Raw genomic sequence first — 26240 nt, forward strand, 5'->3', positions numbered from 1 at the left:
AATATTTTCATCGATACTCCGCCTTTTTCCGCGAAAACAAATACACTAAACAACTCAAAAATACGTCGTCTTGATTCATAAACATTGGGTGTCCAAATGAATATTCGCACCACAATTCATTGAAAGACCGATCGTAGAGAGTATCGTTACCTATCCAAGCTTTCTTGGTCTGTTCCGCGCCCCTTCCATCAAAGTCGCTGATTCTTACACTAAGCAACCATTTCCGACTGGAACTATTAAACAGATTTAATCGTACCGTGTATTGTTTTTCACTGTCGCATGACAGGCTCTTGTCACAATTTGCCGAGTCTTTCACTGGACAGATAGGCCCGGAGAAAGGTGTACAATTATGAGCTGCATGCTATCGGCAGTCTCCTTTGCGATCTTCAGGGCCTCGTAAAAGTGCTTCCGGAGCTTCCTTTTCGTGACTTCCTGTGTCTCCTCTATAACCTCCGGTATTCCCTTAAAACTGAAGTTATTTCTTGTCGACTGAGATCTTAAAAACAGTTCTTCCCGGATGTTTTCGTGTTTCTTCTCCAGATGCTTCTTCTGGCTTACCTTTTTGGCGGCGACGATGTCAGCCCCCTCAACATGTGGTGTAAGGATCCATACAGTCGAACGGACGGAAATTTGGTCATTGGTCAAGTCCCTTAATGTAAATTCTCTAGCGTGCATTAAATATGTCTGCCATAATATTGTATAACAATCGCAATGATTTTGAAATATTGTTTCAATCAGACACTATACTATTTATAAACAATCAGTTGAAATTTTTGCGTCGCAAGCATTATTCGAATTATAAATCCTCTCTTTAAACCATAAATTAAGTCCGTCAGGCGTGAATGTTTTGCGCTGCTGTTTTCTCCACTGAGACTCGCCTACTTGGTTCATTATCATAATGAATCATGGCGACAGTTGCGTTTGCATTAATATTTAGTTTAAATTTTCTTTCCTTATTAAGATGATCCTTAACTCTGTTAAATAACCAAACCCGTTGCTTCTACCGAAGCTGGCACTTCGATCTAAACAGAACTGTCGAGATTAAAATACAGCTTGTGTTCAGACATACTGACATGGGACGAAAAAGCAAATTATATAAAGCTGGTGTGACCGTTTTGACCTTCAACTTATTGTTGCAAATAGCAGCCGTCGCCTCACCAGGCTGGTTGATCGTCGTCAAGGGCAACACGGAGAGCTTCCACAGTATCTTCTACGTAGTGACGTGTGACACACTTGATGGCGCCACGTGCAAGGGACTGTCACTTTACGAAAAACACGAGGCCAACCACGAGCTCTTGGGTACGCGACATGTGGATTTTAAAAACGAAGGTAAGTTCTTTTAGTTACAGTTCACAATGCGTAAATCTTAATTGAGCATTGATATTAAAAAAAAAAGAAATTAACATGACCGGTATATTTGAATTTAGAAAATTGAATACAAGTTTTTGTTCTTTGTTCGATTAAGCATACATGCCATAGTGTGAGAAACGTCTTTTTTATAAATATGTCGCGTTTTCACTTTCTAATATACTTTGTAAGTAAACTTAAAAACGTGAATGAAAAGAAAAATCGTAGACTTGTAACAATTTAACAGTCAGACAGTCAAATTGTATTGATTCATGCGGTTATCGTGTGTATATAATATACTTCATAATGTCGGTTATATTATGTATGTAACATACCCGGTAAGCAAAACTGTGCTTTATCTTTTTTTCCTAAAATATTTCCAAAATATTTTGACGAAACGCAAGTATCATTTCATAATATAGATAACCTGAAGCATGAAAGGACGATGCAGCAAGTCCTGCTCTTATCCGCTATAGCGTGTACGTTGGGTGCTGTATTTCTGCACGTCTGCAGGCGGGACCATGACAAGAGACACGCGCACATAATTTCGACTACCATCGCACTGTGTGGTTTGTCAGGTGAGAGATGTTTTAAGTTGATGCATATTAATTAAATGTCGCAACTGACAGCATTTTAGTACTCTATTTAGGAGTAGCAATGGCGCGGCATAAACATATTCTGAACTCGAAGACGATTCGGACATGTACAAGTTTCATTAAGTTTTGAATGTTAATAAAATAATATGCATATAATTAAAGTAATAATTTATTAAGTGCATGACGATAGGAATATTGTATTTGTATTATCTTCGTTGTAGCTGGAATATCTGTCACTGTTGCATCCCTGTTTATCGTCCAAAACGCGGATATCTCTTCAAGTTTAAAAAGCGACGCACGTTTTACACACCGTTACGTCGGATTCCCGTACAGCCTCACTATGATGCTTACCTCAGTACTCGTGCACCTAGCTTCGATGATCATTTTGGCAAACCAACTCAATGACCCCAAAGAAAAGAAGGAGAAAGAAAAGCGCACTACCGACATTGCTTACATAGATTTTGAAAATGACAAGGGTGCTCCTTCGCCGCCTGGGGTCACTAAGGTGACCACCAAGGACACCAAGGAAACAGACGGATATGAGAGCTACCGATTATGACCAACAATAGAACATCCGATGACAATATTAATCTGCTTGTAACAAACTCGCGTTTGTTTATTGCTTGAATTATAAACTTTTCGTTATTAATACTCTAACTAAAAAATGCGCTGTACCGGGGCCCGAATTCACCATCCGATTAATAACTTTATCGTATTCCGTATGCTTATATTAAGTAGACGAATAAAGATTTGAAAACAGATTGTTTTTATTAAGTGCTATATCCATTACTATTATCTGATTAATTCTCTCCAAACACGAAATAAACAAACAAAACAGAACTTCGATGAGTAAGCCTATGCATTTTACTCATACACTCACGAATTCCTTCATAAATTGATGCTTTTATTGCAAATCTATGACCATATGTTACATTGTTTTATTATAAAGAAAATGCCGTTATGTTTGTTTATATTAACCAAAATAAATGTTATTATTTAAATTATAAGTTAAGATTGGATTGAGAATTAAATTTCTTTAAAAAAAACGTATTTTTCATTGTTCGAAAACGTTCAAGTGATTTCATTATTTGAAGCAATTTGACAGTCGTTATTATCAATATACAATTAACGACCGATTCGATTAATCTGATGTGTATCTAAAAACATTATTTCTCTCTTCATTACACTCCAAACATAACCTATACAAAAATGTCTTTACATCTAATTTCCAATTATATATCGGATATCCAATAAAAACTGTTTGAGATAATTAGTTCTAAGATGTATTTGATTCCGCTTGTCACATTGCGCCACAATTTGCAGAACATTGCGCACTAATATGGTTTAAACGGTATTTCTTTTCTCAACAACATAATGGAAAATGCTCGACTTTAGTAGACCAGCTCAACAAAAAAAATGACAATTTAAAAAACTGTTAGAGGCTTATTAACCCGTGTGTAACGTTCGTGATCAAAACAAAGCGATGAAACCATCTTAACCAGTTCATATGTAATTAGATTCCGTTGAAAAGAGATTACTTTTACATTTTGGCGTGTTTACAAAATACCTTTCATTTAAGCGATATAAGAAACCTTGTTTGAAGTTTTGTTGAAGGCGTAAAGCGCTGCCCAAGGGGTTTTACGTTTTTCAGTTTTAATTTTGCAAATGATTATGTAAAGATTCTAATATAAACGGCGAAGTATGTCGTACAGGTGGTCCGTCTGATGTCTAGCATCCGCCACAGGGTGCTGAATGTCACGGAGTACGGTGCGACGGAGTGCATGACAACATCACGTGACGTAGTTACTTTTGGCATGCAATCCTTACGCCTGCTCTGGTTGCTTATTCATGAAAAAAACATGTAAAGCGCGTATATATGAAAGCATTATGTAAAGCGCTTATATATGAAAACAATATGCAAAGCGCTTATATATAAGAAAGCATCACGCAAAGCATATGCTCATAAAATAAGATACTGTAATATTAATAAATGACGATTGGTCAACGGTAATAGTCTAGTTTACACAGAACATTATTTAATGAAGTGGTAAAAAGCAAGCAAAACGTGTTTGTTACTTTTTTAATTTTAAGAATAACTATGTTTACATTCTTTGCAAGCGGCATGACACAGCATATTGCATGTAGAAAGTCATCCGAAACTGTACGTTGCCCTACTAGTGACATATGTGTGTCCATCAACTCATTCAGCGGCCATCTAGGAAGGTGCGTAGCTCTTACATACAAACCAGTATAGACCTTTCAAAGGGTGATAACAGTATATACTAGTACATCAACACCGTGTGATAGGTACCCCATCACCGCGTACAGTGCATTAAAAAATCTCGTTTACATTCGTTGCGCAAAAATACATTGCATAAAATATACAGATAAGCCGATAGAGACATTATGTTGTCTCACGGTATAAAACAACAATCGATTGTTCGAAGTTGCGGAAAACTTCCAGCCATCCAAAACTCGAGAAAAAAGATTCCGAATATAATGCAGAGACGTCTCCCCGAATATAATGCAGAGTCGTCTCTGTATAATGCGTTTACTTACATTTGTATGCCACAGATAAGAATCTTCAATTGCAGAGTATTTATGATGTCTAAACTCCTTACTTCATATGAATTAACAATATTTATGTATTTTTTGTATAAGTAATTATTTTACAACAATTATACGTTCAACAAGCAAACATATCATTAGTTTTTATAATTTAATATTAGATCAGAACTTTTTGTACGAAGCTGATTTCCATATAAGAATCAGAGCAAATATTAAAACATGCATACGCACTTTGAATTTAATTTTAAAGGGGCCTTTTCACAGAGTTTGGCATTTTTTAACTTATTCATTAAATGCTTTATATCGATTAATGTAAACATTGGATCGTAAAAGCTCCAGTAAAAAATCAAGAATAAAATTTAAAAAAGGAAAAGAACATTGCCCGGACGAGGTTTCGAACCAGTGACCCCTGCAGTCCTGCCAGAGTCCTGAAGTAAAAACGCCTTAGCCTACTGAGCTATTCCGCCGTTTACAAATTCATAATGTATTTTATACGTTATATAAGCAATCTTCGTAGTTTCAAAAAATTTAACGACAAAAACAGAACTCTCCAAATTATTCAATCGTTTCGCGTTGCAACGCTTTATAATTTTTAGCTTTTAAAATCGTCAAAAGATGCATATAATGGCTATATTAGACCATAGTAAATGTTCAGTATTACTGTTTCCTCACAAATATCATAACTATAACGAAAATTTGCGAATCTGAAACAATTTTTTTCAATTTTGTCAATTTACCAAAGCGTGAAAAGATCCCTTTAAAATGTAGTTTGCAAGAATGATATGAGGTCACGTTGTGTGGTATTGATGACTTGGTTAAGCGGATGTAATTGTTACGTAGCGTTATATTCTTGTGAGAATATTGTTTCCACAAAACCAAAAATTGTATACGATGTGCATATGTCATTAGTTACTTGATATAATCTTTGCAGCAACAATAAAATCAATTATCGCATGACAATAACCAAGCGCCTAATCGATTAACAATCTGATGTGACTTGAAGCGATTGCGAGCCTAACAAGCAAAAGGAGATGCGAAAATTGTAACCGTTACTGAGCAAGAACGTTGGTGCCATCAGAATGTTCGAATTCGAACCAAATGACAAAACGTACACGAGTATATAGCAATAAAAAGTATTTCTTCGAGATGACTTCGAGACAACCGGAAATTCGAGCTAATTATAGTTGCCTATGGATTTATTTACCAGATATGGATAGTTGTCACGTGTTCGTAGGATAAGTAGGAGAAGCATAAATGAGCCTTGTTCTGAGAAAACTGGGCTTAATGCATGTGCGTAAAGTGTCATCCGCACAGGCTAATCAGGAACGACACTTTCCGCTTAAGCTTGATTTTCGGTAAGGAGGGACTTCCTTGAAACTAAAAATACCATAACAGAGGAAAGTGTCGTCCCTGATTAGCCTGTGCGGACTGCACAGGCTAATCTGGAACGACACTTTACGCACATGCATTATGCCCAGTTTTCTCAGAACACGACTTAAATACATCGAGTAGCATCAAATAGTCATTTTGGATTAAGACAGTAGTGATACAACTCCAGAACATGATCAGGGGAGACGTTCTCATAAACATCAGCTAGTGTTAACCGATAAAGGACAATCTACATAGAAACACTAAAATATATAATAATAAACCCATTTATGCCTAGCGTCTAGAAAAAAGGCCTTGGCAAACAGCGTAGACCCAGATGAAACGCCGCATGATGCGGCGTCTCATCAGGGTCTGCGCTGTTTGCTTAAAGGAATTTCAGAAATAAATATACTAGACATCCCTCATTTTCGAAATAAATTGATCCAATTAAGAAGGATGGGAGAGTCCACTAGGCATAAATGGGTTAAAGCTGCGAATACGCAGAGCATTAGCGGATTAAAATCGGTTTGGAGGCTAGCCTGACATTTCAGAATATATTATCAGCACTCACGTGCTGCTCAGAAAGACGCCGTTGTAGTGGTTTAGAAGGCTATAGTGTCAATCTTCATGTATTTTCCTAATCACAAGGCAAACTAAAAATTCAATACTACGTACGTCCCTGCATTTTGCGTACTCAAACCCAAGAAATTCAGTTCAAATTTGGGGAAATCTGTGAAATACCACACCATCCGCCACGGGGAGGCGTTTGATAAATCTATCTACTAATTAGCAGTGACGCTTTTTAATACGTCGCCTATCAGATGTCACTCGGTCATGAAAGACAACGGGGCGGGGTATTCACAGTCTGCAAACAGAAAATGGGGGTTGTTTGATTGACAGTGGCGTAACAGAATTGTCAGTTCGTATACCAAATACTTAACAAGAGGCACCCACGATAGAATGACAGTTGTATAAATAATTGTACGGGTGAATGTCAGATTACGCAGTCTCTAAACGAGTGATTTGGCTTAGATACGTGATCATATAATTCATTAAAACGGTTTGCATGTTAACAGCTTAAAAAATCGTAATTTGTTTTTTACTTTTTTTGGATTCCGTTTTATGAAAGACTTGTAGAAAATATATTAGTTTGTTAGTCATATCATCTGGTATCGCTTGTATATACTTTTTGTTAGTGTTTGGATTCCAAAACCCTATGTAAGTAACGGAAATAGTTTCTGCCTAAAATATTTTTTAATTCAGTAATGCATACCATCGTTATATCATATAATAAACAAAAGTAATACTTTGTGTAAACTTAATAAAACAATTTTCATTGTATTATCAAGCATGTTTGTAATTTATGTCCTATTACTAATGTAAACAATAAGCTGTATACGAGTATAGGTGTATTATGTTTAACGTGTTTGTCCATTGCCATTTCGGCAAAATTTAGGTATTTTGATACAAACATTTTCGTTTGAAAGAAATGAACCACTAAACATATTTTTTATAATTATGCGGAAGCTGGAGAACTAAATTGCAACACCGAAATATAATTTCACTCGACCAAAACAATGGGACTTCGCATGATAGCACAGACCATTATGTTTCTGAGTCTGTTTTCTGTAGCCGAGAATAAGTTTATTCCAGGTAAGTTTTCAACTGCTTAGCTAAAAAATAAGCAATACGCATTTTAAAATTATCATGCGCAATTCTATTTACATTTCGATGCTGTTTAGTAGACATAGAGTATGATGTTGATGACAAGCGTTTAACATGCATTAAAAAATGCAGTTTATTAAATTGAAATGTTATATAGGATGACCTGATCTTTTGTTATTGTTTTATTAAGAAGGTCAGAACATGTCCCTGTTGTATTTAAACATCATTACGACATGACCCCACCACGTTCAATCAAGAAAACATTATAACAAGTTATGTATTTATGTAATTCTTTTTTTTTTGCTACTGGGCACAGGCAAGTCCAAGGTCGTTGAAGGAGATATTTACTTTAACCAGGTGAGTTAAAGCGGGTATATACGATTTTGTCAAATATTTATGAATTTATATAAAATGTGTAAAAAATTATTTTATATATATATATATATATATATATATATCAATATAAATTAAAATAAAAGTTAAGAAGAACATGTGTCAAAAAATGCGAAATAAGCCAGATATTTAATTCTGAAATTGAAAACGGCTGTACAGCCGAATTCGCCAGCATGTATACCATACATGTACGATGTGAATCTAAACTTTAACGGTTTATTTGAATTCCCGCAACGATATCTATTCATACGACACACGAACACTACTTCCGATCCTAATACAAAGACGAATGCTTCGGTTATTGTAGGAAAATATGTACGTCACAATCGGCTCGGGGCGCTAATTTGTCTTTGCTGCATTTTATGAAATTCGGCTTTAATGTATAATTTTTCTTTCCCATTTTATGTTATTGTAACATATTTTATCAATATATTACAGTTAAACACACATAAAAAATCGTACATACCCGCTTTAAATTTTTATGTTTGATCTTAACATTGAGTTAAAATATTAAATAGACTTGTACACACACTTTCATATGTTCGAACAATATCAATGTACATGTACTAATTTCCTATTAAAACTGCTTTTTCTGAAATTATTTAACATATTTATTTTAACAATGAAAAATTTATGAAAACATGTGCCTAGCAGAAGGACCGAAAGGGGCGCATCCAAAACCAGAGACAACCTCGCTAACAAGGCTTTTGAATTAATACGTGGTTAAAACCCTTTGTCGGTATAACACGTTTTCGCTAAATTATCGACGAAATGTGTTACATACGGTTTATAATTTTTACAATTTCGAATGATGATTATGAATAAACGAAAATATTTTTTAAACATCTTTTTTTTTTAAGTCAGAAGTGTTATATACATTCTCTTTTTACGAAAATTGACATTTTTCCAAATTGTTAACAAGTCCCTTTACAACATTCATTTTTCCGCTAAAACTTCACTTACATTTTGTTCAACTCATAAGTTGTGTTTTTATATATAGTGTTTATGGCCTTACCTTAGCTATGATGATTTTCAACAAGTACTTATTTTAATAAGTTATAGATATTTTGTTTCACAGACATGTTTATAAAGTACATTTTGAGTTGACATTTAAGAAACAAAAAGGGCACAAACAAAACTAAACATATTAAATGTAAATCAATTTTTTCGGTGACTATATATATTTACTACGCATCAATATACGATACGCGTTTTATTTCAACTGTCATAGAATAGCGTGTTATTTAAAGTATGTTGGTATAAACAAAGGTACGAAGCGTGCTTATTTAAGAATGATTTGTTCATGCGTTTTTCGATCAGGACATTTGGGCAAATGTTCGAATTTGTATTGTTTTGGTCAAAGTATTGTTTTAATGCATTTGCGGAAAGTGCCGTCCGAGATGCGCCCGTGCAGTCAGTTCAGGCTAATCAGGGACACCACTTTCCACCTAGACGGGATTTTCGTTTACAGGAGATTTCATTTCAAAGTAAAATTCCTCGAAAGTGGAAAGTTGTCATCCCTTATTAGCATATGCAAATGCTTATCTGGGACGACTCTTTTCGCACATGGATCAGGCCCGGTTTTTATACAGCGCGACTCATAAATTATGTTTCCACACACACAATTAGTTGATTAAAGATAGTTAAGGCACCTAATTGCAGTACATTTATAGCAATGCGTATGTGTTTTCTTAAGGCCGAAAAAAGACCATTGGGTGATTCCACCAAGGCCCAAACAAGATCATTTGTCGCTTCCACCACTCCTGTTTCTGTACGATGGACAAGACCAAACATCCCATATGTGATCCACGACTCCATTCGTAAGACACACTGTACCTGGCATATTCTTAACATTATATTTTTGTTTGCGCATTCTGTTTTTATTGCATTAATGACACCACTAATGTAGGTTCAAAGATGGTCTATGAAGCATAAATCACTTCAATTAAATAGTTGTATACAAGCCAGGTGACGTTTCTTTTATATAATATAAGTAACATTAAAACACTTTGTTTATGCATTCATATGAATAGTTTTAATATTTTTTTCGGCATAGCTGTTTAACCCAGCTTTTCACCTTAGTTGACCTTTGTAAGCGTCCAATCAATTTGATTATAACATTTCCCGCCCGTAGGCCGGAAACTTTTCGAAATAGAAAACGTACAATCTACAAACACTTTTCACATTTACATTAATATGTTATTCAATTGACTTTATATTTTTGGGAAGTATATGATATGAAAAGGGATACTACAGTGCGTTTTGCAACGATGTTAAACTGTGTGTTCAGCATGAAACAATTTTATCTCTAATTATAAGGCTTGAGAGATAGACCATTTTCACACTCAGCTCTCGAAATCTATACAGATTGTGTGTGGCCCTTTATATCTAGAAGATTGTCAGCGCCAGAGCGTTTGTCCTCAAAGGACGTGTTCTCATATTTAATAATTGCTACCATCTTGCATTATGTGCACTCGCATATATTAGATCATATAAGTATAGTTGTTCAATAACCTAATATACTCTTTGACGAAAATATTTTAAATTGCTTTCGACATTGACCATTAAACATGTAAATGTATGAAGCTTTATACAAGCCGTCGTTCCAGCACTGTTAACGTTTCATCACTTTAATGTATTGCATTCAAACCCACAAGTTATCAAGGTCAGTTCGCGGTCTGTAACAGAATCGTTATAAAAACGCTATCGCGTTAACTAGGTGAACATGAAGTTTATTTTAATCAGAAAGATATTATTTTGCGATATTATAATGGTGTGTCAATCATAGATTCTTTATGTGTTTTCAACAATCACATGATAAGTACCAGAGTTGATAAATTTATTAAGAAATATTCCGCATTAAAGACCAAATTACTAAGCATGAGCGCGGTGATTCACGATACTATTAACAATCGAATCAAAGTGCAATGTCGATAAACCACTAAACAGGTCTGTTAGAAGAACGCTCGTCTAAATAGTTCAAATATGTAAGGATGATTCGTGTGTCCGGCTGACGTACACTGAATGCTTTGATTTATGTTAATTCTTCTTGTGTTTTTTATTTCTGTAACTATATATATCTGATCAATAATATCTAATAAAGCGAAATAAGCCACAAAATCTGGCGCAACACCCCGTAATTGATTTGCGTGTGATGCTGCTGAGAACTGCGCAAAAGGCATTTGCTATCTTTGATCTCATGACTTTTGATCGATCATCAACACCGACCCATATCAACGCCGTGTATCTTTTTTTTTAAAGATATTTCTTGCTATTTCTTTTTTATTAGATGACAAAACGACGCTTGATGTTGTAAATAATTGCAATAATGACACCAGCAATGCAGTTTCAAAGATGGTCTAAAAAGCATGAAACACGTCAATTAAATAGTTGTATACAAACCATGTATCTGAACAGGTGACGTAAATTTATGTAATAGGTCACACAATTATTGAAAACACTTTGCGTATGCATTAATGCCAATAGTAGTAATACTTTTTCTTTTTATTTTAGTGAATGACAAAACGGCCTTTGATGCTGTAAATAATGGCATGAAAATGATTCAAGATATGACAAAGAACTGTGTGCGCTTTTTGAAACGGTCGACGGAAAAAAACTTTATCAATGTCACAAACATAGGAGGCGGGTAAGCGTCAAACAAATATTCCCTACACTATATTGAAACCAGTAACCAACATATCGACTTAATCAAATTCTGCTTCTTTGAATGGCTTTACATTACAGAATATTAAAATTTAAATTAGTTGCCACATTGAGGTTGAGAAGATCTTTTATTCACCATCATTTATTGTCATCAGAAAGCACTGTTCAAACTGAACATCATAATGCTATACTATGACGCTTATTAACCAGTTGGAAAAAACTGTTTCTAACGGCTTTTGTGGCAAAACAAATGAATACTGGTAAAAAAACGGGCTAAACGTGAGAAAATTACCTATTGCTGCTTTTCGTTTTGTTAGATGACATACATGATTAAGCCTGAAGTACAATCTTGTTATTGACTGCTGAAAGTGTGGGTTATTCTACTTTCATAATAATACTTTTATAACTTTGACAAAAATATGAAAAGAGTTTTTATGTGTAGAGCATGTTACTGTCTGCTATATCTGTGAATTGTGCATACTTATTGCCAACAGCTGCTACAGTGGCGTGGGGCAAATTGGCGGGGAGCAGACGGTAAACGTCGGGCCCGGATGTGGCACACCTGGTATCGTGATGCACGAGCTGTTACACGTGCTAGGTTTTTGGCACGAGCAGAGTCGCAGTGACCGCGATACATACGTCCAGATTCACTTCGAGAACATTATCCTTGGTAAGGCGAAATGTCATAGTGAATTGTGCTGCCCATAATTAGAGAATCCGAAAAGCAATGCCTGTTACGAACATATTGGAGTGATAAAAAAGACGAATATCTTAAATCCATTATCAGTTATCGTCATTTCATTTATGCTTTGTACAAAACGTCAGCACTTATTTAAATATTAAATGACAAAATACATATTACTTGATATGTATGAGTGTTGTTTTAAGTTAAATAATTATGATTGAGGCACTATGTTGATTTTTGTATCTACTGTATACTTTACCCAGACCATCAAAATTGCATTCGATGCATTTCATCAAAAACAGGAAAAGCAGTCGAATTCGACAAGCGCAGTGGGCAAGATGAACTGGAGAAGAACATCTCCTACGACTTCTATTCACTCCTCCATTACAAGTACAACACGTTTGCCAAGCTGGACTCCCTTGACACAATCACGCCCACCAAGGCGTTCGGTCACGTGCCCAAGACGGCCCTCGGGCAGCGAGAGCAGCTTAGCGCCACGGACGTCCGGAAGGTCCTCTGGATGTACCAGTGCACGGCGGGTGGGTGGGGTCGTTGTCATAACAACAGAGGAGATGCTGTTGAATTGATTTGTGGGATAATGTTGATTTGAATTATAAATGCTTAAGTTCTGATTAACGCGACCATTGATTGAACAAAAACACATAATACAGATAATCTTCCCAAGACAAGATCTTTGTTAGTTATTCATCTGTATAGAATTATGGTTCGTAACGATTAAATTGTATTAATGGAAGGTTAATGTTCTGCTCATAAAACAAGTGTTTCATTTTACGACAATTAAACCAATGGTGCATAACTTATCCAAAGCAAACGAACCACTGGAATTCATACCAATGCCTTCGTTGTTTCTAGATTAAATACATCGATCTCAAAGTATATGTTTTACACACCCACGCAGTGGGTAAATTTACGGATTTTTTTGTTCAGAATGCAAGTCCCCGCAGCTGACGAATGGTACAACAAGTCCTACAACTGACCGGTATATGGCCTGGAGCGAGGTGACGTACACGTGCACGACCGGCTTCCAGCTGGTGGGACCCAGCCGACGCACGTGCGTACCACAGAGCGACGGAAGCTCCGGATGGTCAGGAATGGAACCTTTCTGCGCATCGCGTAAGTAGGACAGTTTAAAACGCCCTAGTACTATACCCACATTGACTCGGGTTTCGACATCTGACAACCTCTTTGATAAATGTTATTCTTAAGTCACAAATCATACACACTCATTCATTTGATTTGAAAAAACAACTGGTCGACACCAAACAAGGATGGGTAAACAAGTGCTGTTTCGGCTATTTAATATTTAACAACAACATTACCTGACACGTTTAAGTTATTGTTTTTAAAACGAAAATTTAGACATAACGCATGAACAGACAATATGCACGATGCACGCGAATCTAAATTGGTTGTGACATAACGACGGTTTTAGTACTGTGCTCATGCAGTTTTACCATTTGAGTGCAGTCAAATTTTTCCTTGTAATTTAAAAATAATCATTCTTATGGTGGAGCAGTTCCACCAAGGCCATAATTCACAATTATGTTAAGAGAAATCATAAAATGAACAGATCTTCATTATGGACTTAAGTGAGACAAAGTTTAACGCTGTTATATTTATACAAATATTTCTGTGTAAAAATAAAACGAACAATTAAATATAGCGTCCTGAATAAATTATATACACACAAACCTAATGCATACCATTTTTAAGCACAAAATACCTACGGTATACATGACCATCAGCTCTTACGTAATATTATGAATACTTTATTTCTTGCGTTTTCCAGCTGTACCCTTGTTAAATAAGGGTCCAGTTACTCGTCGATAACATTTTTTAAGTATATGACGACGACTCATGCGATGCTTACATACAAATGAATCGTGGATTTATTTACTACAAACGTAGACGATTTCAACCGTAAAGCATAGATGAGCGACTTGGAACTTAACTGTTTTTGTATTTTTTTTATAAATGCCAATATCACACTTTTTAACATAGATGAATTTAAAACAAGGCCCTTAGGGTTCAGATAGTAACAATAAAAAGGTCTTTAATTTAATTTATATGTTTTATCGTGAGCTTGCATATACTAGAATAGCATAACGCAGTTTTGTTTTGACTAATTTATGCATTAGGATGACAATCTTAAAAATCTTTTACACGAATAGTTCGTTTAGATTTAAATTATTCACAGATGAGCAGACGAGCGTGTGTATTGTAAAACATATGTACACTAAACATCCTTCGCTGTCAGTTATAACATGTATCTATAATAGCTTTTTACTTGACATGACAGAATTGCAAATTATTACTTAAAAGTACAATTATAAGAACACTTGACAAATCTATGAATTTAAACACGACAAGAAAGGTAGTTAAGTCAGTATATAGACCGCATTTAAGTAAATATACTATATGACGGTCAGTTTTGACTCAAGTATACTCACAATATACTGTAATAAAGTCAATCTTAACTGTAGGATAGTTAACATAGTATGAAGAATATCACGCTAAACTATACTTTCGTTTATCTCTTATGTATCTATTTGAGCCATTTGTTACTGCAGTATAGTTTATATAGACAGTAAAATAGTCAATATAAACTATAGTGTGGTAAATCTAGACTGAAGTGTTAATTTTAGGTGTGGCATTGTTAATTGTTACTTTAGAATAGTCAATATGGACTGTAGAATAGTCAATCGAGACTTTCGTATATTGATTGTAGAATTGTCAATCTAGAATGTTGTTTAGTTTATCTTAACTGTGTTATAGTCAATCCAGACAGTCGTATAGTAAATCTTACCTATAGTAAAGGTATCCTAGATTGTAATTTAGTCAATAATGATTGTATTGTAGTAAATGTAGACTCTGTATTAAATCTAGATTGCAGTGTAGTCGAGTAAGATTGTGTTGTAGTCGATCTAAACTTTAGTAAACTAGTGGTTAATCTTGACTGTAGTTTAGTCTATCCTCACTATAAAACAGGCAATCTAGACAGTTGAATAATACAGTTTGTTGGTAGATTCAACTTAGACATAATGTAGTCCATGTAGACTGTAGCATTGTAATTGTAGACTATTGTCTAGTATAGTATATTAAGACTGTAACATAGAATATCTGGCCTGATGAATAGTTAAGGGATGCAATTAATCTAAGATGGTTTTTCGAAACACACTAGGTATGAATCTGAAAACAGATGTTTAAAATGATAATCAAATATGTGTTATTATTATATTTATAAATATTCATATAATTATAATTATATCAGTGTTCCAACGATCAAATACAAGCTAATAGATAGGAATTCCGTTTTTCACAGTGTATTCAACGGCGGACTACTTTTATGTCATATGTAACGTGAAACTACGAGCTACAGTGGGCACAATGTTCTTTTGAACACGCAAAATACACTGTCTGAATTATCTAAGCAATATGATATATTCGTGTGCGTGTTTTAAAACAAGTTATATGTATTTTTTATTTTTATATGTCGATTGCATATAACATCGTTGTTTTCATTTTTCACATTTTAATCCTTAGTAAGGACGTTTATAATCAAAGTACTGACAGTACTGGTGTGACGATGCTTTTGAAGAGGATGGATATAAAAGCATCAATTTAAGTTTATCTACATCACCAAAATTGTGTATGTGGGAACGAAAAAATTATGCCAACAAAAAATTGGGGTACGAAAAAAAATTTGGGTACGAAAAAAAAATTGGGTATGAAAAAAAATTGGAGGGCAGTCTAATCAGTATCCAATTAAACTATTTGTTATTGTCAGAAAACTTCTTTTAAGCAAACAGCTTTCAAGCGACTGCAGGCTGATCTGGGTCCAAACTGGCCACAATCGCCTTAATGTCTCTTTTACGGTGACACAGTTCATTTAACTTTAAAATGATATCAAGTACTAAAGTAGAAGAAATACAAACCAGTAATTTGAGTAAGGAGTTTGAAATTAATGTTGAATTTCAGGACAGCTTGGTGATCTGCAAATCCCATATGATATGTTGATATCGGGTATCATACTCATTCAATAAGTCGCAAAATGCTCGAATACAATTTATAAAGCAAAATGTGACTTAAATTGATAACTATAAATACCAGTATGCCAGTTTTGCCGTGTCAAGCTGTTAAGATCCAGAAAGTCATTCATTTACATCGAATATATCCTTCGAATTCCATCCATTGTTGTCATTAGCGGAGATTTAGTAAATAAATAACTGGTATATCCTAACTGACAGTTTCTAAATAGCCAAACAAGCCAATTTATGCTGTAAGAAAGTTTTGACACGAGTGTGTCAACATTCTCTCATGGGCGCGGCCATTGTTGTATGTTGAGGCAAGACCGACAACTCTGCTAGGATGATTATCAATTATTATCAGCGAGGTGAGCCGATTGAGAAAATCGAGCTATCTCAATCAGACTGGCTCGGTCTTTTACATAGGTCGCCATTGTAAAGATTGTTTTCATGGTATGATAAATTAGACGAGCTGCTTCGCTGAAGCAGCATCGTCAAAAATTGAATTTTAACTGACTGGTGTTCCGACGTATTGTTTCGCACTCGTTGATTGTATGACATCGCATTTCAAATGTCCTGAGTGCACGTGGAATTAATCATGTATCAACTCGTGCGATATACTAGTAACCCACCGGAACACTACATTCATATCATATTTGCTATTTATTCAGTATTTAAATGTAGGTAAACTGCAAAAAGAGTAAACTACTTTATATTTTATTATTTATATACTGCGTTATTTTCCAGCTGCCAACGCGTACTATACGCAGTATTGTGACATGGAGACGGACTGCTTCAAACTCCAGTACGGCGTGTACTCGACCGGTGCGGCCACGTTGAGGGTGCAGTACGGTCCCACAACGACCGAGGGCACTGGGCCCGACTTTGACAATACCTACCGCTCCGATACAGGTGCTTTATCGCTGTTGTATAATTAATGCCGTGTTCTATACTTTGTCTTTTTGCCTATAATTCTAACCAATGGTAACACGATTTTCTCCACTGATATTGTTTTTGCAGTTTCATAATGTCCAGATCAAACGCGTTCAGTGCACCAAACACCCACCACATGCATATCGCTACATATTCAACATCGGTCACTTTCAATACGAATTTAATTGTGTCTTTCTCGTATGAAACTGCAAACACAATGCCACATTTATTCTTCATCTTTTTGGCAATAATTATAAGAAAATGTTCACCCGATTTTTTAATTCCTGGCTACATGAACACGATGATAACTAGCTCACGTTTTAATTGTTTTGAAAGCTATTTGGATGCGAACGCGAAACAGATGTGACTTTACATGCAACAAAGAAAAGTAAATCTAGCCACTAAAATCAACATGAACTGCAATACTTATAAAAACTTCTGACAAAACGTACTTACAATTTTTTTAAATTAGATATCTTATTTAGCCCACACATATCACGTTCTGATTACAGCCGGGTACTTAGTGATGGAAGCCAAAGGCGCTAATGTTGGAGATACCGCCAGCCTTATATCGAGAAGACGGATTCAGGAATATAACGGTGACAGGATTTGCATAATGTAAGTGTAAAACAAATTAATGAATAAATGATCAAATTAAACAACGGACGTTTGTTCCATGATAATGAATAGTAGTATGAGTGTTATGTGTTTTCGTGTGCTCAAGTGCAATTTAAGAGACATGTTAGGTAGTAGCATACATGTAGTTTATAACGCTTGTAATTTCTTTTTGAAAAAGTTATATAAAGCTTCATTTTGTTGATATTCAACACATATCAAACCACCGGTTGAACTAAATGCCACATCCATTTGTATGCCGAGGAATTTCAAAACAAACGTTTTGGCAAGTATAGTTAACATAATGACATACGAGTAAAGCTGTGGGAAAACCAGTCGCTATGCTGTTTACACAATATAATCAGGGACGACTCTTTCTTCCTTGTCTGGATTTTCATTAAAAAGAGACTTCCTTTCCACGCAAAATTCCGCAAAATCGGATGGTGTCATCCTGAATGCACATGCTAATCTAGAAACCCACTTAATGTATTTGCATAAAGCCCGGTTTTCTACAGAGCGGATCACAAGTTTCAGTTTGTTCGAGCTAAGATCTATACATATTTTTCTTGATGGATCCTTGGTTCCAGGTTCTACTTTAACATGTTTGGAACCGATATGGGGTCATTGACGGTCAATGCTAACGGGGTGAAGGTATTCGAGCAGCTAGGAAGCACGGACAACAATAGCTGGAGGATGGTGTGCCGCCAGGTGAATCCACCATGGCACTGGTCTCCTTGGTGGGCCTACTACGTATCGGTTGGTTATTCTCTGATTCCTTGAATCGGCGGCGTAGTTACAGGCTTGCTGTGATAATGTTTTATGTTTTATCGTTTTCATAAGGCGATAAAATGTACTTCTTTTTAAATATATTATAAAAGCCCTACAATGATGCAATTTTCAAAACTACGTGGGGTATTGCTTAAGTTAACATCTGTGTTTTTTTTCAAACTATAAATCTGTGTTTGCAAAATGTTTTTGAATAAGCAGTTTGCTATGTAATTGCACCATATTTTATCACATGCCATACCCTTTTTCCCATGTAATTCAACCATTACATATTTTTTAAATTACACATGTGTAATACAACATTTTTAAGCGTTTTCATTGGCTTAGTTTTCGTTTATTGACCAATCACATTTTGTTAATTTGCTGAAATGACGTTGAAACGTCAAATGACGTCACGAAATGTAAACAACATTCGGCATTTTATCATTATGTTTGCGTAAATATTTATTTAATTTGCTCATTTAAAAGAATGTGATAACAATGATCTGACACTCGTTGTCATATCATACCATATTTTATCAAACTCGTTTAGGAAATTCGTTAGTAAGCTCGCCAAAGGCTCGCTTACTAACAAAATTTCTGAACTCGTTTAAATATGGTATGATATGACAACTCATGTCAGATCATATTTATATTTCAGTTGCGTATGGACGCAAAGCGTGGTGCCGGCGTTCAGGGCGACATTGCCGTGGATGATGTCTATGTGGGGCCCTGCAAGAGTATTCCTGGTTACAGTGGCGTCATGTGCCCAACCAAATAACAACGCCACCAATTTGGTGTAATATGAAATGACGCAGTTCTTGTTAATAAACATCTCTGAAATTCCCATGCATCGATTTAGTGATGCAGGTCTTCTCGCTGTTTCCTTTTTGTTAACTTTTACGCTCTCGAATAGTTCATATAGTTTATAGAAGTTATTTTAGATATTAAAAATCTTAGAGATGTAAATAATTATATGGAAGTTATTTCTGAGTTGATGAAGTTTTGTTTCAACAGCTTCTCTACTTTTTAGCTAGAAGACATCGTTTTTTCTGCACTTGAGAAAGTATAAGTTCGTTAAAGAATAGTTAATTATGTGTGTGTGCAAATGCTATGGAAGTCGCTTTCAGATTCATACATTTATTTAGTTTATTTGACGTTTTTATATTAAAATAAATGTTTATTGGTTTGTTTAATAAAGCGAGGAACATTATATAGTGTGTGCATTTATTTCATAGAATAATGTGGTATATCTATTGCATCTTGTAACATTTTAAACTTTGGAAATTATATAATTTTCATCACTGTATAACACTGTATTTTATTAGCCTTCACTTTTATTGAGTAAATCTCTGCTGCATTTGTGTAAAGATCTCTTGCATGATGTATTGTGTTTGTTCTATCTGATTTTTATACCTATATTTGCATTTATTCATTTTGTTTTCAATAAATTTGATTGCTTATCCGATGTTTGTTTATTATACTGATTGCACATACCAAACATTTCCGAATGTTCCTGTTAGCGCAACAACCCATATAAAAGTTTGAAACGAGTGTCTACGAATGAAGGGCTTTCTAATTCGCACATACGGATTCACCAACATTTATCATACAGGAAAGTTATTCTGTAATTGGTACCATTAACATGAATTTAAATGAACTGAAAAAGAAACACCAACAATATAGTTAGAAACACTAGAAGACAGGTGTATAATCTAACTAAATTAATCCTAAAAGAGTCAGTTTCTCTCATTTGTGTGTCTGTTGCAATGGTAAATACTTCGCACTGAATTGTTAACCGATCTTTCACCGGGTTTTACCCCAAAACGCTTCTTCGTTCTATTTCACAAATTGGAAGACAAAGCTAAATCACCCGTTCCAATCTTGGTAACCGACTCCTCTTTCTCAAATGCTTGTAACGTTATACCATTTCCAAAGTGGCTCGTTCTTCGTTCATTCTTTAGCACTCGTTCACTTGTCTCAGAGGGCATAATATCATCATTTAGAGAATCTCGCGACAAATTCCTCATCATTCCGCTCTCATGCAAGTTTTCGCTCGACGGAATTCCCGCCATTTCCAGCAACGCAGCCCTACTTCCACGCGAACCGGAAATAGTTGCAATGGAGCCATTTTTAGCCCTCAGCATTGACCTCTGCTTGAACTCGCTCTCAAAGCTATCGGACGCAGTGGGCCTGCGTCTGTTTGAAATGGTGTTTATAAGGTCCTTAAACCCGTTTCGAAAGCTTTCATTGAATCCGGCGTAAATGATTGGATTGATCGCAGCATTGCTATACATCAGCAAAATTGCTCCGAAATCAAGCGTTCCAAACCAAGATGGTAACTGGAAAACGAATAAAAAAGCGGCTCATAAATAAATTAGATAAAAATGTACTCAAATAGATTCAATGGAATGAAGAACATATATAGGGAAATAATATGTACTGAAAAGCATCAACTACTACATCAAGTGAAGACACTCCTATTGAGTCATGATCATTTCCGAACAATTGTACCACATGTGGAAATAAGGATATATCTATGACATTTGATAATAACATTCTTGTGAGTAAGGAATTTACAATAAGGGTCGCACTGGGTAAGCATACTTAATGCATTTGCATTAAGTTTTATCCGAGCGGACTGCACAGAGTAATCAAGGAAGGCACTTCGCGCACATGTATCAAACGAAAAATGTTTAGTGATCACCCGTATATTACTGACCTTGTAGCCAGGCGTTCCCTGCGTGAACATGAAGTAGATCTTTATGGTCTGGAATGGAACTGCACACACGATGAACAGTATAAGGACGGAGAACAACATGATGACAACCTGAAACAGTCGGAACAATCATAGCATTATCAAACTATGCAAAGTATGTATGATAGATGGGCAACGGTTACCGTTTGTTTTAACCGTGATGTCAGCTGAATATTGCCATTCGTTTTTAATCAGTATTGGTCTCTTGTCTTTAACGTGTCGAATTTAATATAATAATTGAACGATAGTTGCATATAGCATATAACTTCTTTCTATTTTAAAATGAGTTATGCGAAATACTACTAAATTGTATCCCTTTTATTGTAAATCACACCAACTTTGATACTTACATGTAATCTAAACGCTGTTTTACATTGAACAGAAACAATAAATGAAATACATAGGAAATGAAATATACCGATACTAAACGCTGTTTTTTTCAATGGTTTAAAGGGATCTTTTCACGCTTTGGTAAATTGACAAAATTGAAAAAAGTTGTTTCAGATTGGTAAGTTTTCGTTTTAGTTATGATATTTGTGAGGAAACAGTAATACTGAACATTAACCATGCTCTAATATAGCCATTATATGCATCTTTTGACGATTTTAAAACCTAAAAATTATAAAGCGTTGCAACGCGAAACGATTGAATAATTTGGAGAGTTCTGTTTTTGTCGTTAAATTTTGTGAAACTACGAAGATTGCTTATATAAGGTATAACATACGACACGAGTGTGTACTCGGCGGAATAGCTCAGTAGGCTAAAGCGTTTTTACTTCAGGACTCTGGCAGGACTCCAGGGGTCACTGGTTCGAAACCTGCTCTGGGCAATGTTCTTTTCCTTTTTTTATTTTTTTTCTTGATTTTTTACTGGAGCTTTTACGATCCAATGTTTACATTTATCAATATAAAGCATTTAATGAATAAGTTTAAAAAAAGCCAAAATCTGTGAAAAGGCCCCTTTAAACGAAATCAAACCTTGCGTTTAGACCGCTGCTGAACGGTCGATCTCGTCGATGCTCCCAACTTGGGACCGATTTTGTGTTTCCGTAACTTAATAACGATGAACGTGTATGCAAGAGTCGTGCACACCATTGGGGTCCAGTTTAACACACAGCACACCACAATCCAGTACGCCTTCTTAGATGTGAGTCCACCGTCGCATTTGTTGTCCTCTACCATTTTCATTGGCCATCTCTCATCACAGTACGTCTCGAGCACGTCCGCCCACTGACGTTCAATGTACGTATAGACGAAAAGCAGCGGCGTTGCTATGGCGCAGGAGGCCAACCACACGGCGATGAGCAGGTAGCTGACCTTGCGCTTGTTCACGCGGGAATGCATGGGAAACATGATGGCGTAGAAGCGGTCTCCAGCAAGCACTATCAGCGTGAACATACTGGCGCACATCGCGGTGACTGCAATGGGAAGGTTAACTTAGAATTAAAAAGTGGACGAATAGGCTTATTGACGCAGTCGCTGTTTTTACGCGCATCCTAACTCCAAATGGCTGTTTATGACCTCATAAACAACGATAACTCCAAAACTATGTTTTATGCGAAACATTTTCATCTGATAACAATTCAGCAACACAAAATAATTCATAAATAATTTTGTTTTGAAGGAAGGCAATGACGGACTATTCTTTTTGATTGTAATTTATTGTATTCGTCATCATTAATATACACTTTGCAATAAATCCGTCGTGCCAAACATACGCCATACCACAAAATCATGTTTGGATTTAACTCCTACTTCAGCTCAATTTGAAGGGTAATTGACCTTAGGTTTTCACCGATTGAAAAGTCTCCCGCGGCGGACAAAAATGCATAGAGTCGCACCCGTAAGCGAGTGTTATCGTAAATATAAATAATGGCCTTAAGTGTTTGTTATATATGATAAGATAAAGTGTATTACTTAACGAGTGCAAGATACTAGATTGTTTATGTGTTGAACATGAAACATTTGCGTACATGATTATAACTGAATGTATTCAAGTAAAAATAGTAGATATTTAATTTGTAAATAGCAATTGTTACATTCTGGATCTGAAAAAATCCTAATATGTTTAAACGAAGATTATTAGAAAATATTAGATTTTGAATTAAGTACGTTTATAACAAAAAAGGATGTCACAGATTATGTTTACTTTCACATTCCTAAAACAAAAACCAATAGCGCCAGCGATGTTGTTAAAATAATACCCACTTTGTAGGAACGGGTTGAACTTGCAGAGAAAGGACCCGAACACCCAGAACTCATTGAGGGAGGAGACGATATGCACCCATATGGGCATGAGCCCCACGAGCAGGTCGGACACGGCAAGGTTGACCAGGTAGTAGTTGGTAGTGGTGCGCATCGACCGGGACCGCAGCACGATTGTGATCACCAGGATGTTACCGACGAGAGCCACGAGCTCAACGAGCACACCCAGCGTCACTTGAACATTGAGGCATGGTTAACGAGGGAGTTTGTTAACAATTGAAAACTCAAATACGCATTTTGACCCATTTGTATATCCTTGGAAAATGATATATAATTGAAGAACTTTCTTAAAAGATTTAAACAGCCTGAGAGTGATTCCTCCCAGGATATTCAATGCAATTTTCACTTAGCTTCAGAGTTCGAAGCAATAAATGTTTACGTAATCGTATGAATTAACGCTTTTTTTTAATGAACCGGTAAATCAATGATGAATTGTCTTAAAAGGAGCATTTACAAGGTAAATAGTTATGAATGGTTTTTGTACGTATTCTTTGAACTGGTGTGTAGTTACGATATGCACAATTTGCAGTTCAAATGCCAATTTAAACAGATCATAATGATTCACAATAAACACTTTCCACATTCGATGACACAGCTGAATATGACGTTTTAAAAAGAATATTATTTTTTTATTAGTATATTTAATACTGAATTCGCTCATCAATTAAATATGTGTTGTGCATAATATGAAATGTCACTTATGCAGTTTTACCCGTGAAATAATTGATACATGTAAGTAGGTATTTTAATCCCAAGTCCATCTTAAAAAATGCCATTCTTCTAAGATTCTAAACGGAAAATACACCTAACTGAACGTACCTTTCACCGCAATTTCATTGGAACTGAAAGTTTTCAGTTCTCCTGGATAGGGAAACACGCTAAAATCGTACTCCTGTTTCGGGGGCGCACACCCTCCGGTTGCCATGGTGTCAGAGGCGGATTCGGTCGAAGGAATTGAAACGTTTTTCGTCAGCACGCATTTTCCAGTATATCACAATTTTGCACAATTATTTAGTTGAATAATATTGAGAACACGTGCCTTTAACGTCAAGCAAAGCCTCGTCTTCAATATTTCAGAAAGTTAAATTAATGTTTTATCGACATTGTGCGCTTTTGGCATATCCCATTATTCAAAGGTTTAAAAAACAGCTTGTGTGTACATATAATCGTAAAATAATCCTATGTTATTTATTTAAAGTTGACCAATTTTGACTAAGTTGCAGCATTTAAATACACGTCTAACTAAGTCCATTCTGTGCATACATTGCTAGAGGCTAAACTAATCCCACCAAAAGACACTCGGTTACTGGTAATCCTACTTTGGAAACGATTATGCCAAAATACAATCGTGAATGCATTTTTATATGTATTTTTTTTATTTCTTTTCCGCTGTTGACAATCTTCTCCGGTGTAAACACTTTCTGTGTATCTAGCTGTTGAAAACCGGCCGGACAGCCTCTCAGCTTCGTGTCCCAGTTTTATAGGCTACCCTCAAGTGAATTAATGTAGTAAGAAAATAAAATCTAATGCTGATGCTTGCCAAGATAAGAGGTGACTCAAGTTCCCGAGCAAACAGCCGGTGTCGATACTTCTGATTACATAGTGAAATATAGCCGAGGATTTATGGCATACGAAACAATGTCAATACAAATATCAAAGTTATGGTTATATTGATAACGACATGCAAAACCAGTCAGGTAACAGTCAGTCGTGGAGATCGTGATTGACACCATGTTTGCTTAATGTATTGCACAGATTGATACAATCGTGGTATTGACACCATGTCGTGAAATAATCAATGTTTATTTTATCTTTTTTCTGTAATAAATTTAAATATTTCTTCTATATATGACAGGAAAGCGACTTTATTTGACAGGAATTTTCTTGATTTGATAACATGTATTATAACAAACAAAAGCAAGATATATACTGACAAGGGGTAGTACCATTACGGTAGATAATTGAACTGTTAATTGGCACTACCCGTGGTAATTGTAATAACGCGTATACTCATTGGGTCATTGTCGACCTTAAATGGCTTGAAGTCACCCTGGGGTGACTAGAAGCCGATTCATGTCACCCTGAGGTGACTTCAAGCCGATTCTAGTTACCGGTCGGCGTGAAGTCACCCCAGGATCACATGAATCGGTTTGAAGTCACCCTAGAGTGACAATAATCAGCTTCTAGTCACCCCCGGGTGACTTCAAACCATATCAGGTCGACAATGACCCAATGCGCTATGCTCATTGGGTCATTGTCGACCTGAAATGGCTTGAAGTCACACGGGGATGACTAGAAGCCGATTCATGTCACCCTGGGGTGACTGTAAGCCGATTCTAGTCAACCGGTCGGTGACATAAATCGGCTTGAAGTCACCCTAGGGTGACAAGAATCGGCTTCTAGTCACCCCTGGGTGACTGCAAGCCATTTCAGGTCGACAATAACCCAATGAGCAACGCTTATGCTATCGGGCGAAACCATTGTTTAATACCGCTTTACAAGGTTATTTACCCAATAACGCAAATGTAATGGTCCGTTGCCGTCAGGCATGCACCTGCCATGTTTTATGATGTT

The 26240-nt window shown here is 35.9% G+C and overlaps 3 protein-coding genes across 4 annotated transcripts; 2 read left to right on the forward strand and 1 right to left on the reverse strand.

Annotated features, from left to right (window-relative positions):
- The first annotated feature begins 868 nt into the window (after positions 1-868).
- Positions 869-2702, forward strand: LOC127866426 (uncharacterized). The gene is made up of 3 exons (XM_052406936.1): positions 869-1329; positions 1770-1925; positions 2165-2702. The coding sequence occupies exons 1-3, from the start codon at positions 1074-1076 to the stop codon at positions 2500-2502; spliced, it is 750 nt and encodes a 249-aa protein (XP_052262896.1). The 5' UTR covers positions 869-1073; the 3' UTR covers positions 2503-2702.
- A 4164-nt stretch (positions 2703-6866) lies between these two features.
- LOC127866404 (zinc metalloproteinase nas-29-like) lies at positions 6867-20107 on the forward strand. 2 transcript variants are annotated; one of them, XM_052406905.1, is made up of 12 exons: positions 6867-7097; positions 7407-7532; positions 7861-7901; positions 9634-9757; positions 11451-11583; positions 12095-12270; positions 12588-12824; positions 13234-13419; positions 17079-17243; positions 17777-17882; positions 18467-18635; positions 19306-20107. In XM_052406905.1, exons 2-12 carry the CDS (start codon positions 7457-7459, stop codon positions 19423-19425), a joined length of 1533 nt encoding a protein of 510 aa, XP_052262865.1. In that variant the 5' UTR covers positions 6867-7097; positions 7407-7456; the 3' UTR covers positions 19426-20107. The 2 variants fall into 2 exon arrangements, with proteins under 2 accessions (XP_052262865.1, XP_052262864.1); XM_052406904.1 differs by lacking the exon at positions 6867-7097 and having other exon boundaries at positions 7215-7532.
- A 95-nt stretch (positions 20108-20202) lies between these two features.
- Positions 20203-25147, reverse strand: LOC127866411 (G-protein coupled receptor 54-like). The gene is made up of 5 exons (XM_052406915.1): positions 24486-25147; positions 23610-23840; positions 22380-22819; positions 21367-21474; positions 20203-20986 (listed from the first exon to the last, which is right to left on the reverse strand). The coding sequence occupies exons 1-5, from the start codon at positions 24589-24591 to the stop codon at positions 20489-20491; spliced, it is 1383 nt and encodes a 460-aa protein (XP_052262875.1). The 5' UTR covers positions 24592-25147; the 3' UTR covers positions 20203-20488.
- Positions 25148-26240: the final 1093 nt, after the last annotated feature.

The sequence above is a fragment of the Dreissena polymorpha genome, chromosome 2 (assembly GCF_020536995.1).
Source record: "Dreissena polymorpha isolate Duluth1 chromosome 2, UMN_Dpol_1.0, whole genome shotgun sequence".
Taxonomy (NCBI): Eukaryota; Metazoa; Mollusca; class Bivalvia; order Myida; family Dreissenidae; genus Dreissena; species Dreissena polymorpha.